Source organism: Narcine bancroftii, chromosome 14, assembly GCF_036971445.1.
Source record: "Narcine bancroftii isolate sNarBan1 chromosome 14, sNarBan1.hap1, whole genome shotgun sequence".
NCBI classification, from domain to species: Eukaryota; Metazoa; Chordata; class Chondrichthyes; order Torpediniformes; family Narcinidae; genus Narcine; species Narcine bancroftii.
Window position 1 is genome coordinate 62,653,917 of NC_091482.1, and position 18,955 is coordinate 62,672,871.

Here is an 18,955-nt window from a genome sequence, read left to right on the forward strand (position 1 = left end):
TCAGCCATGATCTTACTGAATGGTAGACCAGGTTTGTCTGGTCAGATGGCCGATTCCTGCTTCTATTTCTTATGCAAAACACTAATGAATTTCAAGTATTTAAGCATTTCATTTTTATTATGTAAAGTAAAATTAAAAATTAAAATGCCAGGATGCATTTGTAATTTTATATAAAAATGCCCTTTATTATTTTTCCCCACCATCGATGAATATTCCTCCAAGCCAAACACTACTATTCCAGTTTGACAGCAGCACTGAACCAGACCAAGGTCAGAGAAACTCACAATCTACCAGATGCCAGTTGAAGTCATGATAAGGAGATTATTCCTAACACATAAAATACGTGCAAAAATGTTTGGTTAAAATCTATTCTGATGTAGATGTTGCAGAAATCCAACAGTACAGAAAAGGACCAAAACATCATGGCTGTAAGAAATTATGAGGATACAGATATCATATTCCTTTCTGAAACTGGAGATGAGAGGTCACCAGAAATGGCTTCGCAGAGTGTCTAAAGCCCCCTGCTGTAAATTATATGACTTCCTGTAAATGTGGGAGAACTTTACCAAACAAAGCACATTAATATCACCGTGCAGGTTAGATAAATATTTCCAAGGAGATTCATAACTTTACTCATTTTGGCTCAGTTACAATGTACTCTACTGTTTCCAGACAATTTTGTCTCAGGGAAAAATATTGCAAAAAGAGAATTAATAACCATGGTGCCACACTCGTCAATTCCCAGCATGAAAAGTTCTGATCAACAGACAAACTTTGAGAGGAAGGGATGTAATTAGTTTGGTGCAAGTCCATGTCAAGGATATAGATCAGCATGTCACTCGGCAAGTTCATGACAATCCAGCAAAAGAAATTTAATCAAAAGAACATAAAGCAGTGCTGGCAGACATAGCCAGTTAACAAAGTGCTCAATTTTCACATGCAATTTCTTTCAACGTAATCAACAGGTATAACGATCATGTCACTAATTCCAGAGCAGTAATAAGACCATAAGACATAAGAGCAGAAATAGGCCATTCAGCCCATCAAGTCTACTCTACATTCAATCATGAGCTGATCCATTTTCCACTCAGCCCCGCTGCCCGGCCTTCTCCCCATAACGTTTGATGCCCTGACTAATCAAGAACCTATCAATCTCTCCCTTATATATACCCAATAACTCTGGCCTCCACAACTCCCCGTGGCAATAAATTCCACAGATTTATCACCCTGTGCCTAAAGATATTCCTCTGCATCTCTGTTCTAAGCAGATGCCCTACAATCCTACATTGTGCCCTTTTGTCCTGGAGTCTCCCTCCAAGAGACACAACCTTTCCACATCTACTCTGTCCCAGCCTTTCAACATTTGAAATGTTTCAATGAGATCCCTCTTCATTCTCCTAAATTCTAACAAGTACAGGCCAAGAGCGGTCAAATACTCCTCCTATGATAACCCTTTCATTCGCAGATTCATCCATGTGAATCTCCTCTGAACCCTCTCCAACGTCACCACATCCTTTCTTAAATGAGGAGCTCAAAACTGCTCACAATACTTCCAGTGAGGTCTTGCCAGCACCTGATAAAGCTTCCACATCACATCCCTCCTCTCGTATTGCATTCCTCTTGAAATGGTGGGAGTGGTATTCTAATCTCTCGATTGTTAGTTCAGTAACAATGTGTGCAGTCATAAAGAAGGGCATGGTGACTCTGCTACGAGTAAGGAGACCTTCGGCCAAATGTTGAGCAACCTCTCACCTCTCAGGCTTTTCTTTATTTATTTACACTGCTGGGACAAAATCATTCTCATAAAAAGAATGTTAAATCATAGAACAGCCAAAACGGATGAAAGGGATGCAGACCCTATAACAATATCCTCTGTATTGCTGAGCTCCGGTAAAACCCTCCTTCCTTTCTCCTATCCTGTTACTCACCTCACTCTTCTCACAATCACATTTGCTCCACGTTTGGCATCACAATCTGGCAATTCGCCTGAAAGAAACATTTTACTACCTTACCACTGGTTTGTATCTGGGGCTCAGGTGGCCGATGGTTCAGACTGACGTCCGTGCACCTGTGGAGGCTGTGGTGATGCTGGAGGCAAATCCAAGGACATTCAGTGCCTCTGACGGGATTCTCTTTTGATCCGCTTTCTCGGATTGTAATTCCTACTGATGGCGAATCTTAATCTGCCTTATGGCAGACTAAATGCAATTTTGTGTAATATTACATGACAATCCAAGAATCTTGAAATAAAGGTGCAGTTATTAAATTTGCACACATCAAACCCAATATTAAAATTTAACACGACATTAATACATGCTTTTAATTATTAAGTCTTCCATCTCCCCAATCCTTACCTCTAATGCATGAATGGGAATTGAGCAACGATTCCAATTATTGAGATGGCACAATGAGTCAACAATGCCGGCTTTCCCATAAATCATTAAACAATTCAAAAGGTCTTCTTGCGAGTAACCAAATACCGCCATGAAAAGGCCAGCGTCTAGGCAAATTAAATTTGAAATATAAAAGTGAATGCTAGTACCACAATTAATGAAGGCTTTGTTCATTTATTTTAGTTATTTTATAACATTTCATTTGCAAATTGAAAACTGTGTACACTTCCCATACAATAATTTGATACTGTACAGTACTACATCACAACCTTCGAAAAGGTGCTTCGAAACCTAAACTAGAGGGAGGGCTGGCATTACCCAACTTTAGAATTTATTACTGGGCAATTAATATTAGTTACTTAAGGTATTGGTTGAATTATTCAGAATTATCTCTAAATCCCCAATGGGTAAATTTAGAAATTAAACCGATACAAAATTTTTCAATTAGCTCTATTTTGGGAGCTGCTCTCCCTTTTACTCTTACTAAATTATATAAACAAATTGATAATCCAATGGCTAAACAGGGCTGTAAGATGAGATCGGAGTGATCGGCGTGGTTTAGCTATATCTGTAGGTTTTTTTTAAAGTTTTTTTTAATTCAGATTTGTTTTTTTTTCTTTTTTTGGGGTTTTTCTTTTTTCTCTTTTTTCATATATTGTTATTAATTATATCTTTTTTTTTAGAGATAGTTCACACCCTAAACTGATCTAAAAAAAAATTTTTATGATATATTTTTATTCTGTAATATTATTGTTTAATATCTCTGTATTAATTCATTACTTACTATGTATTTTTTATATCTCTTTGAACTGTATGTGTTTATAAATTATAATAATAATAAAAAGATTGAAAAAGAAAGAAAAGGTGCTGATGAATGGGTAGCTGGTGTGGCAACACCAGATCTCAATTGGTGAGACAACATTTGGGCATAGTTAAGCGCAAGATCCAGATGCGTGGTGCACAATGAGAAGCAGAACAGTGCAATCCACATACATGTTTAACAGTCATTATTCTGTCAAATCCATTTGGGAACTATCCGCTTTTGAAATTAAAAATTAAAACACAATGCTGGAGAAACTCAGCATGTCAAATAGTGTACTTTATAGAGCAAAGATTAAGATACATAACCAACATTATGTACTCTCAATGACTGCACAGTTAGCGCCATGGTTAGCACAACACCGTTACAGTGCCAACAATTGGGACAAGGGTTCAAATCCCACATCATGTGTCAGGAGTTGGCAGGTTCTCCCTGTTTCCTCCTACCTTTCAATACGTACCTGGGGTTGTAGGTCAATTGGGTGTAATTGAGCAGAACAGACCTGTGGGCCAAAAGGCCCGGTTTCCACGCTGCATGTCTAATTTTCAATTTACCATTTCAGGCTTGAGCCCTTCATCATGAATGATGAGCACTGGTTGCGTATCTTTAACTTTGCCCCGTAAAGGACCTGCTGAGTTTCTCCAACATTGTGTTTTTACTTCAACCACGGTGTCGGCAGACTTTGCTTTTGAAAACATGTAGCTCTCATTGGTTACCATATTAGCCTTTAATTATTTGGGACTTGTGTGTTCAGTTCAAGCTACAAAACTACCGAAAGACCGGTCTACAGTATTGATACATTACAATTTTTTGCACTAACTGCATATTTACTTATCCTTTTGAATATTAATTTATTTATATTTATACATGTTCTCTCTTTTTCTGTATTACGGCACATGACAGCAATTCAATTTATACATTTTTGTTGGTGTATCAACTAAAAATTTCAGTTCATCTATATATAATAAAATCTCATAATCAACCTGAAAAGTTAATTGTTTCTTTCCCCACCAATGTTGAGTACTTCCAACATTTTCAATTTTCCTTGGATATTTCTGGACAAACTTGTATTTATGATCAATCTTCCCCTTCCTCCCAATCACAAACTTCCAAAATTCCCACACGAGAAACAGCCCATGCTTCTAGGGCACAACAAAGAGGATGTTTCAGAACGGCAAAGGAAAGCCCAGTTCATTCAAGATCCCTAAGCAGGTATGACAGGCTAAGTAACTTCCTTCCCCACCTGGGTCTCCCCTTCCCCACCTGGGTCTCCCCTTCCCCACCTGGGTCTCCCCTTCCCCACCTGGGTCTCCCCTTCCCCACCTGGGTCTCCCCTTCCCCACCTGGGTCTCCCCTTCCCCACCTGGGTCTCCCCTTCCCCACCTGGGTCTCCCCTTCCCCACCTGGGTCTCCCCTTCCCCACCTGGGTCTCCCCTTCCCCACCTGGGTCTCCCCTTCCCCACCTGGGTCTCCCCTTCCCCACCTGGGTCTCCCCTTCCCCACCTGGGTCTCCCCTTCCCCACCTGGGTCTCCCCTTCCCCACCTGGGTCTCCCCTTCCCCACCTGGGTCTCCCCTTCCCCACCTGGGTCTCCCCTTCCCCACCTGGGTCTCCCCTTCCCCACCTGGGTCTCCCCTTCCCCACCTGGGTCTCCCCTTCCCCACCTGGGTCTCCCCTTCCCCACCTGGGTCTCCCCTTCCCCACCTGGGTCTCCCCTTCCCCACCTGGGTCTCCCCTTCCCCACCTGGGTCTCCCCTTCCCCACCTGGGTCTCCCCTTCCCCACCTGGGTCTCCCCTTCCCCACCTGGGTCTCCCCTTCCCCACCTGGGTCTCCCCTTCCCCACCTGGGTCTCCCCACCTCTGTTTCTACATTATATGGACTGGGTGCAGGTCAGTGGGACTAAACAAAAAAAATGGTTTGGCACAGACTAGAAAGGCCAAATTGGCCTGTTTCTGTGCTATAGTGTTCTATGAATACAAATCCCAAAATAATCCCTGGACAATTTTATTCTCAACTCACAGTACAGTTCAGATCCTGCCTTTAGTGGGCCTTGTCTCATTATTAAATATTCTGCTTCCTGCTCATTGATCCAGACTAGATCTACCGTGCGTGCAACCCTTAATGGGATAAGGATTTTAAAGATTGAGCATCCTTTAGCCAATTATGCTAAATTGAAATTCCAGCTGTTTGCCACATGTTCAATCCAGAGAAACGTCTTGGCCAGTGAGTAATATTACCATCTCCTTTACACCTCCATTCCAAATCAGAATCAGCTTTATGGTCATGAACATGTGCCACGAAATGTTGGGCAGCAGAACTTTACAAGTGCAAAATTGCTATAAATTACAGTTCTACAAATACAAGATTTAAATGATAAATAACGTCCAAAAGTGGTGATTATTATAGGTTGTCTATTCAGAAATCTGATGGAGGAGGAGAAGGAACTGTTTCTGTACCGTTGGGTGTGTCTCTTCAGTCTCCTGTACTTCCTTCCTGATGGTAGCAATGAGAAGAGGGCAAGGATTGAGTGGTGAGGAACCTTGATTAAAGAGGCTGCTTTCTTGAGACCCTGCCGCTTAAAATGTCTTTAATGGAATGAAGACTAATGCCCATGATGGCGCTGGCCTAGTTTACAACCTTCTATAGCCTCTTTCTGTCTTGTGCACTGGCACCTCCATACCAGACAGTGATTCAACCAGTCAGAATGCTCTTCATAGTACACCTGGAGAAATTTGCAAGAGTCTTTGGTGACATTCCAAACCTCAAACTCCTCATGAAATATAGCCTATGGCATGCCTTCTTTGTGCTCATTGACACGATGGCCCCAGGATAGATCTTCAGAGATGTTGACACACAGGAATTTGGTTCTTTACCATCTCCACCGCTGAGCCCTCAATGAGGACTGGTTTGTGCTCCGATTTCCCCTCCCTGCAATCTCCCTCACAAAAAGCAGCACAAATTTCATGGCTCTCTAAGTGGGCGGCTGGTACGGCTGCTGTTTTCTATCAATTTTGAAGAAACTCGAAGGAGTGAATTAACACAATTGCTTGAATACCAATCTGATAGAAATTTTTAAAATAGCTGCATAAATATTTATTTAAAAATATTAAATGTTTACCTGTGAGAAACAAGCACAAGTCGTCATTGCCACCTCCATCCACTGGTTTAGAATGGCCGTCAATGTGATGGTATGTCATTTCCTGCGTTTCCAAGTCCCAAAATAATATGGTCAATGCTCCAGAATCAGGTGCCACAAGGGTGAATACAACACTGAATCCAGAAACAGACACGGTCTCTACATGCATGGATTCCTTGAGCCCCTGGAGTTGCAAGATTCTGTGCCATTTACTTTCTAAGCTACTTATTTCCTCTGTCCGTCCATAAGTGCCAGCTTTAGGAGAACTGATCTGACAGTGTGGAACCTTCGAGTTCCTAACGGGCACATAATGATGCCAGGGAGTGGAAGAGCTTGTCAGGAAGTCTTCTGCCAAAGGTACTTTAGTCTTATTGTAGAAGGCTCTCAGTCGTGCTGTCCAGGACCTTTATCAAACAAATTATTTCAACGATAAATTAATTACGCCCAATAATTAAACCATGAAAACAACAAGTTGATTGGTATAAACTGCGAATTGATCATTTAATGTTTTGTAATGTTCCTGTGAAACACTGGAACATTTCTACAAAGCCATAAGTATTAATATACATCTCTGTTTTGCACTGGCTCAGAAAGTGAAAAACCTCAAATATAATTTATTTGGAAAAACTGTAAAAAGCTTACTCTACCAACCAAGAATAGTAGCCATCACCACTATCCACAGAATTTTAGACATACAGCACAATAATAAGGCAATTTCCCCCCCCCCACCACCACCTCCACAACTACCAAGGATTGGTACCACATGGATACCATGTGCCTTAATCTTCCAGATCAGTGTGTGCTTTTCACTAAGTGCATTCCAGTTACTCATCTAGCTTATTTTTTTTTATTTTTTTTTTTATTTTTCACACGATGAACCATATTGACCAAAATACACATAAACCTTTCCCGCTTGAATATACACAGTGTCATTTTCTCCTTATTCTTTTTTTTTTACCTTGGTACTTCAGATTCTGATTTCAGATTTATTGTCAGAATACATACATGACATCATATACAACCCTGAGATTCTTTTTCCCGTGGGCCAGGCAAAATTATTACTTATTAGCAGTGGGAAAATAAACCTGTATTCAATGTACACATATAAACAAATAAATGTCAACAAACTGACTGTGCAATATATAAATAAGGTGCAAAGGTAAGGGTCTTTAACTGAGTCCCTGATTGTTTTTTTTTTAATTTTTTTATTTTTCACACCATAAATCACATTAGCCATGATATACACTATTTCTTTTTCACACATATACAGTGACTTTTTCTCCCCCCCCCCCCTTTCCTCCCAAACCACCCCCCCACCCCCCCCCCTCTCATCCATTTTAGGTATACAATCTAGGTTGCATTAAGCCAGTCAGACAATGTTGTCATTCAACAAAATTACACCAGAAATTCTACTGAGTCCATTCTTTTCTTTCCTTCTCCTTCCATCAACTTAGGTACTGTTTGTCCCCGGTAGGTTTTCGCTATTGTATTTAATGTAAGGCTCCTATGATCACGATTGATATGTATGCGGGTAAAGAGGTATAAGAGTGAATAGAGACAATGAGCATACATGAATGTATCTGTACTTAGAGGAAAATATAGATAGTATAGACAAGAATTAATAAGGGAAGGTAATGGAATAGAGAGAATAAGGAGGGAATTAAAAGAGTGACCTTTGTGACATATGAAAAGTGGAATCTTTTCTGGGGGAGGCGGGGTGGGGGGAAATAGCGGTCACTGCAAAATCAGTTGACGCTTGCGAGTGGATTCGCAAATCCAAATGGAGAGGGGAGATGTGGTTGTCCGACAAGGGATAAAGGACAACTCAGGAGGGGAAGGGGAGATTGGGGATAAATAAGATAGAAATAGGAGAATAAGGAAAATGTTAGATGTTGTAGGAATGTTGTCTTATAAAGAGTTGAAAATAAGAAAACAGAGATGGAAAAGGAGGAAAGGTAATGATGGAAAAACGGAAAGAGAAGATAAACAAAATATAAAAGGGCTACGCTGAACTATATGTCTTTAAATATTAATGGAATACATAACCAAATTAAAAGGAAGAAACTACCAAATTTAAATGAATAAATGTATTCCATTAAAAAAAAATAACATATTGGTTAAGAAATAAGATTGAAATATTCGAATTTTCTCCTTATTCTTGACAACACTGCTCAAACCCATGACTTCTACCACCAAGCACCTACATAGAAACGTCACCAACTTGTTTACTTACCTAATGACTCAGGAAACTACCATTCAGCCGACTGACCCACGCCGGCTCATGGTGCAATAACATCAACCAAATATCCCTCACATGCTAATTAATACCCTGCTTGATCTTCCCAACAGCCACCTATCCTGAGGGTAATTTTCAGTCGACAAATACATAATAGATTTGCAAGAAAATGGATATTGACCATTAATGGAGTGTTGTGTCTGAGAGAGGATTACAGGATATTGAGGCTGGTGGTTGAGGAGGGGGCAGGAGGAGGGCTTGCACAGATGACTCTGAATGGCATTTAAAGGATTAAAATATTTAAAGTTTGCTGATACCAATATCTATCAGCAAGTTTCAGAAGTGATATGGAATAAAGGTTTGTCAACATCTGTTCTAGAACATTTATAACTGTATTGTACAAAACCCAGCACCTAAATTTTGAAATTAGCAAACATCCAACATAAAATGATAGAGCAGAGGCTTTTCAGCCCATTGCATAGGTTCTAGCCACGACAAAGCTTACCAATTCACTTTCCAGGTCTTTCTCCACAGGCCTGCACATTTCTGCTGTTCAAGTATTTAACCAATTTCTTTCGAAATTTCCTAATGAATCTGCTTCCTCTGCCCTTCAAACTATTTATCAGGTTGTAGAGGGCAATATAAAAGTTCTGAATTTTCTCTTTGATTTTTGGCCAATTATTTCAAAATATGCATTTATCACAAGTATAATTAATTTCATTTCACACAAATTCATTTTAAATGCCATCAAATTTGATAGTTTTGAGCCTTACCTATCTACTTGAAATGGAAAATTGAGCACTTTATTGCTATACCTAGAACTGGCAAGATCGTCTTCATCGATGCCAGGGGCTGCTCTCAACGAATCATTATCAGAGCCTTTGCTGGTTTGTTGCAAGTGATCAGGGTGCTCTCTGCAAGACAGATAACACAATGTAAAATTTCACCTTGACATTCTGGATTTTAACTGAAATGCCTCAAGATGCAAAACAGTCCTTTTAATCATGTGGACCTTTGACACTGCCCTCAGTCAGTGTGGCTTAAAAATTACCATCTATTATTCTAACCCCATGAAAGCCCACAGAAGTCACTATACCAACCATTACTAAAAGGTTCCTTTTATTGTCATGTAAGAATACATTAAAAATGTAATGTACTACGTGAAACACAAAGATTTGCTGAGCTTGGTGCCCTTCACAATAGGAAAAAGTGAAGCAAAAGAATGTTCCTTAGTGAGTGTCCATGGATTCATCTCCAGCACTCCTGCTGCCTCTACAGCTGTACGGACTCCTATTCGATTCATCGGCAATCCAAATCTTCAACATGATCAGGAAGCCTTCAGCGCCGCCCTCACCCCCGCCTACCTCTCAACCTTATCTAAAACATATCTGATTATAATTGGTAGTTAGTATAAGAAATCAAGATCATTCGTTCCATCTGCAACTCAAAAACCTGCTTTATGCTTGCAAAGACTATGAAGACAAAATCTTTCGATTGAAATAAATCTGCTCCATTAAACTACAATTAAGCAGAGGTTCTGGATCTCAGCCAGATTTTGAAGAGTTCCAAGAAGATAACTGGAACATTTAGTACGTGCTCATTCCAAGTAGCCACAACAAGCAGTCAAAACAAAACTATAGAGCACACAACATACTTTCCTTATCGCATCGGAGACCATTTGACCCCTCAGATTTATGACAGTGCACTCTAATAAATGTACCCATTTATTTACTTGTAACTTACCCTCATCCACATGTTCATCCGAATTCACCTACTACCCACCTGAACTGGAACCTGCAGTAATAATTAATGAGCCACCACCACGTCTTTGAGATGTGGAAGGAAACTGGAGCACATGGAGGAATCACACACGGTCACAGGGAGAAATTCAAACTTTAACCAGGGACCAGCAGAGGTCTGGCTGGGACCCAGGTCACTGGAGTTAGGACCACTATTATTTAGTAACATGTGACCATTTTATATATGGAGGACTGAAGGTTGAATTTGGGATGAATTTTTAAATTTAAAACAATGGATAGGCTTCCATTTTTGATCTACTGATGACAAAAGTAACACTAGAAGAATTCTAGTAATGTCAACGTTGCTCCAGGTGAAGAAAAATTGGAAAAGACAGCTGTTGACACGGGGCTCTAATTGGCATGATTGAAATAATCCCATTCCATCTTAAGAAGGAGGAAGGGATTTAAATGAATTCTCCTGTATATTTATATTTAGACGTACAGCACAATAACGGGCCCTTTTGGCCCACGAGCCTGTGCCGCCCACTTACACCCAATATGATTTCAAAAGGTGGGAGAAAACACATGGAGACACGGGGAGAAGGTACAAATTGAGTTGCCCGAGCCACTAAGCTAACTGTGCCACCTAATTTCTTATTTAGCTGAATTTCTCGTTCTGCTCATAACTAAAGCAGGCGATACAAAGGTTGGAGGAGTTATGGATGGAGCTGAAGGCTGTTGAAGGTTACAAGAGGATATAGACAGGATGCAGAGTTGGGCAGAGAATTGGCAGACAGAGTTCAAGCAGGATAAGTGTGTTAGACTATTAATATTGTGTTACAATTAACGGGGGGGGGGGTTATTTTGTGTAGTTTTCTGATGTAATATTGTAATCATACCTTTTTTAATTTTTTTTTCTATTTTTCTTTAAATGTAATTCTTTATTGTGTTCATGTTATAAAATTTTAAATAAAGTCTTCAAAAAAAAAAGCAGGATAAGTGTGAGGTGATGCATTTTGGAAAAAAAAACAGAAGGCTGAATACAGGGTTAATGGTCGGTTACTTAAGAGTATGGATGAACAGAGGGACCTTGGGGTCCAAATCCATGCAACCCTCAAGGTTGCCGCACAGGTTGATTGGATAGTTAAGAAGGCCTATGGGACGCTGGGCTTCATTAACAGGGAGAATGAGTTCAAGAGTCGAGAGGTCATGTTGCAACTCTACAGATCTCTGGTGAGGCCACACTTGGAGTATTGTGTTCAGTTCAGGTCACCTCATCATAGGAAGGATGTGGAAGCTGTGGAGAGGGTGCAGAGGAGATTTACCAGGATGTTACCTGGATTGGAAAACAAGTCTTATGAGGCAAGGTTAACAGAGCTGGGACTTTTCATTTTGGAGCGGAGAAAGATGGGAAGAGACTTAGTAGAAGTCTACAAGGTTATGAGAGGCATAGATAGGGTGGACAGTCAGCACCGGTTTCCCAAGGTGGGAATAGCAAACACGAGAGGACATTTGTACAAAGTGATGGGAGGGAAGTTTAGGGGAGACATCAGGGGCAAGTTTTTTTGTGCAGAGAATTGAGGATGCCTGGAATTCCTTGCCAGGGATGGTGGTGGAGGCTGAAACATAAGGGCCATTTAAGAGACTCTTTGACAGGGATATGGATGGAAGTAAATAGAGGGTTAAGTACTTTTTTTAAGGAATATACAGGTCAGCACAAAACTGAGGGCTGAAGGGGCCCGTACAGTGCTGTTGTGTTCTATGTCCTAAAGCAATTCATAATTAGCAATGGAAATACTGAACATTTTTGCTTTACAGTAAAAGCAAAGTTTACCTGAAAAAATCATTCAAGCTGACGTATATAGCGCAGTTAAAACTATTCACAGCCACAGCAACATCCAAGTCAGGTGACAATCCAAGTTTGCTCAGACAGGTCAAGTCACAGGTATCACTGGCATCTTCAAATACTCCAACTTGACAGAGGGAAAGATTAACATATCCAAGCTGTTTGCCATCCTCAGGATCACAGATATCTTAAAAAATGTTATTAAGGAAGTTTATAACAGATTTACTAGCAATAAAAACACATTGAAATCCTTGAGGAACTCAGCCAGTTTTGCGCCGTCCATAGGAGATAGATATATTGCCAACATTTTGGGCCTGAGCCCTTCTTCAAGGAATAAGCAAAGAAAAGGGCTCAGGCCTGAAATGTCGACAATATATCTATCTCCTAAGGGTTATTGCATGACTGGCTGAGTTCCGCCAGCATTTTGATGCATTTTTATTGAAATCACAGCTTCTGCAGACTTTTGCGTTTCACACAGATTTACTGGCACCAAATCCAGTCATGGCTTCAAGCTGGAAATTCAGGTACTGTGCTCAGATTGAGTAAATCTGGAGGATTTAGCTGCCACAAAAAATTTTGTCATAAAAATCTCAGTTGTAAAAATCCAGCTGGTTCACAGAAGGGACCGACTCACTCATGGAATGGTCAACACACAACTCCAATCCCACAATACATGATCGACTTTCAAACCACTCAAACCTGACCTTGTCCCATGTCAGCGCGATCCCCAGCAAATTAAAAATCACAGCTGCTACTTCAAACAATTTTGCTGGATGATTTTTTACATTTTTAATATTCACAGCAGTTTGTGAATCATATTTGAATATTCTGAGCAGAATAAATTTTGTTTTTCTCTTTTGAGAAAACTAAGGCAATACTATCATAAAATGGGTTAGCATAGAACGGGTTAGCACATGAGGAACATTTGTTGAGCCTTGGACTGTACTCAGAATACAGGATGGGGAGGACCTCATGGAGACATTTCGAATGCTGAAAGGCCTGGACAGTGAAGATGTGGCAAAGAGGTTTCCCATGGTCGGGGAGTCTAGGACAAGAGGGCACAACTTCAGGATAAAAGGACGTCAATTTAAAACAGAGATGCGGAAAAATTTCTTTAGCCAGAATCTCGTGAATTTGTGGAACTTGTCACTCCAGGCGGCTGTGGAAGCAAGGTAGTTAGGTGTGTTTAAGGCAGAGATTGACAGGTATTTGATGAGTCAGGGGATCGAGGGTAACGGGAAAAAGGCTGGGGAGGGGGGCGGTGGATCAGCGGTGGATCAGCTCATGATCAGAACGGTGGAGCAGACTCAATGGGTCTACTTGTGCTCCTATATTGTGAAAAAAATCATGATACCACAAAAAGACAGGGTATTCTTTAATAATTATCAAAGTAAAATATTTATGTCATTCTGTTTCTCTTTCTTTTGACTTTAGTGTTACATTAAATGCATATGTTGCATTGGCTCTCTTCTATAACTAATTAAATCATCTATGTATTTTAGATAGTTTCTTTCAATTCATAAACCACATAATTGGATTGCAGGCAATAAGCTCCTCATCTAACAATTAACCTTGCAAGTAATATATTATTGAAATGGATAGAGAGTGTAGGAGGAGGCGAATTGAGAAAGACTCGTAAAGATGAGCAAACAGAACTATCTTTCACGACTGTCAGAAAGCAATGAAGAAAAATAAACCTAATAAGTCAGAAATTTTGAGGCAGTCATTAATCTTTTTAAACCAGCAATCAGCACACGTCTTTGAAACGAGTGTGAATAAAGATAAATAGAGCATCATAGATCATATTATTATTGGTGGAGAGTGATTTTATAGCTATCCCATTTGAATTCCATAACAGCTTTAATTTTAAAAAGATTTTTTTTTTTTTAAAACGCACTCTTCACTAAGGTGAAAGCAGGAATACTCAAGACACATTCTATCTGAATGTGCAGTAAGTAAAAAGAATTGTTTCACTGATCATGTCATGATAAATACATGTTAAACCAGTTCTGTGGAACGTTAATATCCTGATTCAATGAGGGCACCTGGGAGAAAATAAAAAGGTGCACTGCACTTGGTGAGTGCAGTTGAAAAATAGACATGAATAAAGCTTTCCCATACATTTTTAAAAATCACCCTGCTAGATTTTGAAATTTTATCATTGAATCTTTTACGCAGACTATTAAATCTGGGTATTATCCACCTTTCGAGTGCTTCACCTCGCTGTGTGAAGACAGAATGGGAGGATCTTACCTGGCTTCAATCTGCCAAGGTAGGTAGTGTCAGAGGTAGAGTGGGGCATCGACGTCTCTTCTGTTTCAGGAAGCTGGCTTGCTGTGTAAAAGGAGTCACCAACCTGGCTTTTTTCTGTTCTGTATGAACAAGCAAGCCAGCTTCCAGAGATGTGCAATAATGTGGATTTTTTAGCGTATAAAGGGCTTTCAACAACTTCTCAATGTCTATGCAATATCTAATGTTATAATTGCCATAAACATTGTACAGCATACGCACCAAAATTCTTACTTGTTGCAATGAACAGGAACTTGTTTTAAAAAAAAGTAAACTTAATTAAGAAAATACACACAATAGAAATAATAAATATTCACAGTATTCAAAATTTTTAAAAAAGTGACTTCCAATGGTGCAGACAAGTCCTTTTGTGATGTTGAAGCAGTTCCTGATCAGTGGACCCAGCGGAGCAGTCCCTGATCAGTGGACCCAGGGCATCAAGGGTAACGGGGAAGAGTCCCTGATCAGTGGGTCCTGGAGAGGAGTTCGTAATCAGTGGACCAAGAGAATTGTATCCAAGTGCAGTCACAAAGTGCTCCTTCCCTTTGATGAAAGAGGAATTGCATTTCATAAATTAGAACTTCAAAAATACTATTGTTGTTTCTCCAGTGTTTTATATTGGTGTTCAAAACTAGAAAGGATACAAATCCAGCCTGCACTGTCCAATAGGAAAAGCATCCCTTGGCAAATCTTGCTATCGGTTATTCTCTCCGAGGCCTTGGGAGGCAGACAAAGTTTAAAGGCATCGACAATATCTGCTTCTGTAGCACCTTCCAACCAAGACAGATGAAGCAGTGTGCAGTTGTCAAGCAGTATGAAGGATGTACTACTTTTAAATAACAGAATCTTCAAGGTAAAAGATGATGGTAGACCTGGAAATTAAAAAAATTACTTTTTAATCATATAACTTCAAAAGAATTGGCAAGACTTTTCCAAAGTACATTTTATGAATTTTGATATGGTCACTGTGACTGTATACAAAAAAGGAAAAAATATTAAACCTGATTAGAAATGTTCAATTAAACCAGTAATTTTTGACCAAAAAAGAACGAGAGAAAAAAGCTGATTAACCCAAACTCAGGTGTGAAAGATGTTAAAATCTATAGTTAAAAATATGATGAAATGGCACCATAAGAAATAGAAGAAAGTCTATTCAGCCCATCGTCTTCCCCAGCATTTAAACCATTTTCCCACTCAGCCCAACTCGCCAGCCTTCTCCCCATAACCTTCAATGACCTGACTAATCAAGAACCTATCAATCTCTGTCTAATTATGACCTGGCCTCCACAACTGCCTGTGGCAACAAATTCCACAGGTTCACCACCCTCTGGCTGAAGAAATTCCTACGCATCTCTATTCTAAATGAACGCCCTTTGATCCTGAATTTGTGCCCTCTTGACCCAGACTCTCACACCTTTTTACATCAACTCTGCCCATGCCTTTCAACATTTGAAATGTTTCAATGAGATCACCCCTCATTCTCATTATTTAAAATAAATAGTGCTTGACAATTCTACAACTTCTGATAATAAGAGATACAAGAGAACTGGTTTATTTGGATTTTTTAATGAATTTTATGAAATACCAGAAAAGAAATTGTCATGCAAGGTTAGGGATTGGGAGTGATCTATTGATGTCCACACTGTGCATTTTTCAACATTTTCTTCTGCACTTTGGAATGTGCTTCTCAACAGCATTAGCTGACAGACATGTCATTCCAATGCAAGTCCAACAAGTATTCTGCAAACCCAACCATGTCCTTCACTCAATTGATGATGCTTCAACAGCAGTTATGATTGTCTCAGTGTGTCTCCCCGCGAAGGGAAAAACAGCGACAAGCACAATTCCACCTCTTTCCTGACCTTCCTGGCAAGTAACGCAGGCCCTAAGTTGATGATCATCTGACCAAAACCTGCAGCCATCTCAAGGACAGTGTGCACTGTCATCAAGGCCCCAACTGATCGAAGGATCTGACTGGGAAGGGCTCTCCAACAGCCAACCAGGCTCGGTCAGGGTTGTAGATCTAGAGATGAGGCATTCTGCCAAATTTCAGTAATTCAGTGAACCACTAACTCTTTCTGGACAGCCCTCAAATTTCCTGTCAGAAAAACACCTTTGGATGTAGTTTCCCCACAGGAAATTTATTCTCTGGATATAGAAGCAGAAAACGTGGTCACAAGACTCAGGGGGGTAGATTTTAGACACAGTCAGGGACGAACTGCCTCTCCAAGAAAGTAGTGAATCGGAGGCATTCTCAATCAAACAGTAGAGGCCAACTGATTAAATGTATTGAATTCAGAGACAGATAGATTTTGAAAAATTAATCAAGGGTTATCGGGGACAGATGGATAAGTGAAATCGAGTGCATGGCCAGGGCAGCATGGTTAGCATAGAGTTTAGTGCAACACAGTTACAGTGCAAGTGACCCAGGTTCGAATCCAGCGCTGTCTACAAGGAGTTTGTACGTTCTCCCTGTGTCTACGTGGGTTTCCTCCAAGTGCTCCAGTTTCCTCCCACCATTTAAAACCTTCTGGAGGTGTAGATCAATTGGGTGTAATTGGACAGCACGGGTTTGTGGGCCGCAAGGGCCTGTTACCGTGCTGTATATCTGAATTTAAAATTAAATTTAAAAGGATCTCACTGAATGACAGAGGAGACGATGGCTATCTGGCTGTGTCTCTTAATCTCTCAGGTTATCAACCCTTCTTTCAAATTTATTGTCAGAGTACATACATCACATACAATGCTGAGATTCCTCTTTCTGCGGGCAAGGCAGAATTACCACTTATTGGTAATGCAGAAAAAATGTACAGTGTATACATGTAAGCCAATAAAGAATTGCAGACAGAACTGAACTATAATTGGAAAACTTGTTTAGTTAATGATGTTTTAGTCCATACACCACACTGCTACTGCCTAACACTATCTAGATCAGTGCCAATTTCTTTAACAGATGGTGAAGCATCACTCACTCAGGTTTTTGTTTACAACCAACTTCTTTAGTGCCTCTTCACTACAACCGTGAGTGTTGGTAACGTCACAGATGCCATCCTGGACACAGAACTTGTAGATCCCCAGGTCGTTGTGGCTACTGAGAGCAAGAAGTCGTCCCGTGTTAGACGAGGTCCGCACATTCTCTGTTGATTCCCAAACAAAACTGTCAAACAAAAAAAACATGTCAGGCAGAAAAAATACATCACGTGTGGGACAGCAAAGTGGCAACACCGGCAGAAAGGGTGACGAAGGCACATCTGCCCTCATCAGTCAGGGCACTGAGTACAGAAATTGGGACATCCTGTGACAACTGCAAAAAAAATTTTGGTCAGATTCCGAGGGAAATTTTCAGTGCTAGCGACTGGCTTCCCTACCAACGGGTGAAGTGGGTTTAACGCAGTGGGAGTCGATCTGCCGCTTCCTGTCTGTGGACCACCGAAGACAACTCGGGACCGTTACTGAAAGAGGAGGAACGTGGCGGTCACATCTTGGGCAGAGACGCTGGATATGGTCTCAGAAGGGAAGGGGGAAGAAAAGGAGAGCTGGGGATTCGTCGGTTAGGAGGTTTGATGCACGAGATTGAGGATCCCGGACGGTACGTTGCCTCCCAGATGCCAGGGACATCTCTGATCAAGTTCACAGCATTTTGGAGGGTGGAATGGAAGCTGCGGGGTGGGGGTCTGCGGGATAGGAGTCCTGCCATTCAGCCCATCGAGCCCATGGACGCTCAGCCAATGAACTGACATGGGGAGGTCACGTGACCCCCCAAACGCACTACAATTCCCAGAAGGCCGCGGGGCCCCCCCGGGTCCGACTCACTCGGCGAACTCCCCGGCCCGGGCGGCCACGGTCCTGCGGCAGAAGCGGCCGGCGTCCTTGCACAGGGCGGCGAAGTACAGGCCGCTGCTGTGCCCTTCACCCGGTCGCCACAGCCCGCACAGCGCCTGGTATCCGCCGACGGCTCGGGGCCGCCAAAGGCCTCTCGCCTCCCTCCAATCCGGCGCGGCGTCCAGCAACACTTCCACCACCTTGGCGCCCGGCTTCATGGTGACCACCAGGCCGCAACCGTCCTCCCCCAGGCTTGCGCAGCCCAACCGGGTTTCCGGATGATTGACAGCCACGTTAACCTCTCCACATCGCAGACTCGGAGACGCCCTCATCAGGCAGCCAATCAGTGAACAGGGGGCGGGACGACCGTCACAACCTGGCTTGTGGGGAGAAATCTAGGCCGAAGCAATCGATCTCACACTGCCCCCCCCCCCCTGTTCACCCCTATACGTCATGCCCAAGCTGCTCCACTCACGTGATTATTTCTCAGCAGCATGCAGAAGTTTTGCTCTCAAATATTTGTCCAGTAGCTGTCCTTAACATTCTTTAGAACTGGTGACACTGTTTGGAGGATGATGCCGTCCCAAAACACCAGTGTTCGTGACAATAAATTCTGATTCTGATGAGGAAATGAAGAGAATTAGGAGGGACAGAGGGCCGGGCAGCATCCGTGG

General features: G+C 41.4%; 1 protein-coding gene across 4 annotated transcripts in view; it reads right to left on the reverse strand.

Moving 5' to 3' along the window:
• spg11 (SPG11 vesicle trafficking associated, spatacsin) overlaps nucleotides 1-18,628 on the reverse strand; it is a 127,965-nt gene extending 109,337 nt beyond the window's left edge. For all 4 annotated transcript variants that reach the window (XR_011348460.1, XM_069910158.1, XM_069910160.1 and 1 more), the window contains exons 1-7: nucleotides 18,273-18,628; nucleotides 17,432-17,616; nucleotides 15,104-15,331; nucleotides 12,159-12,357; nucleotides 9,359-9,499; nucleotides 6,332-6,753; nucleotides 2,355-2,500 (exon numbers count right to left, since the gene is read on the reverse strand). Coding sequence is in view for 3 of the 4 variants with exons in the window: in XM_069910158.1 (XP_069766259.1) it covers nucleotides 2,355-2,500; nucleotides 6,332-6,753; nucleotides 9,359-9,499; nucleotides 12,159-12,357; nucleotides 15,104-15,331; nucleotides 17,432-17,616; nucleotides 18,273-18,613 (1,662 nt within the window). In the remaining variant the exon portion in view is untranslated. The remainder of the gene's footprint in view (nucleotides 1-2,354; nucleotides 2,501-6,331; nucleotides 6,754-9,358; nucleotides 9,500-12,158; nucleotides 12,358-15,103; nucleotides 15,332-17,431; nucleotides 17,617-18,272) is intronic.
• Nucleotides 18,629-18,955: the final 327 nt, after the last annotated feature.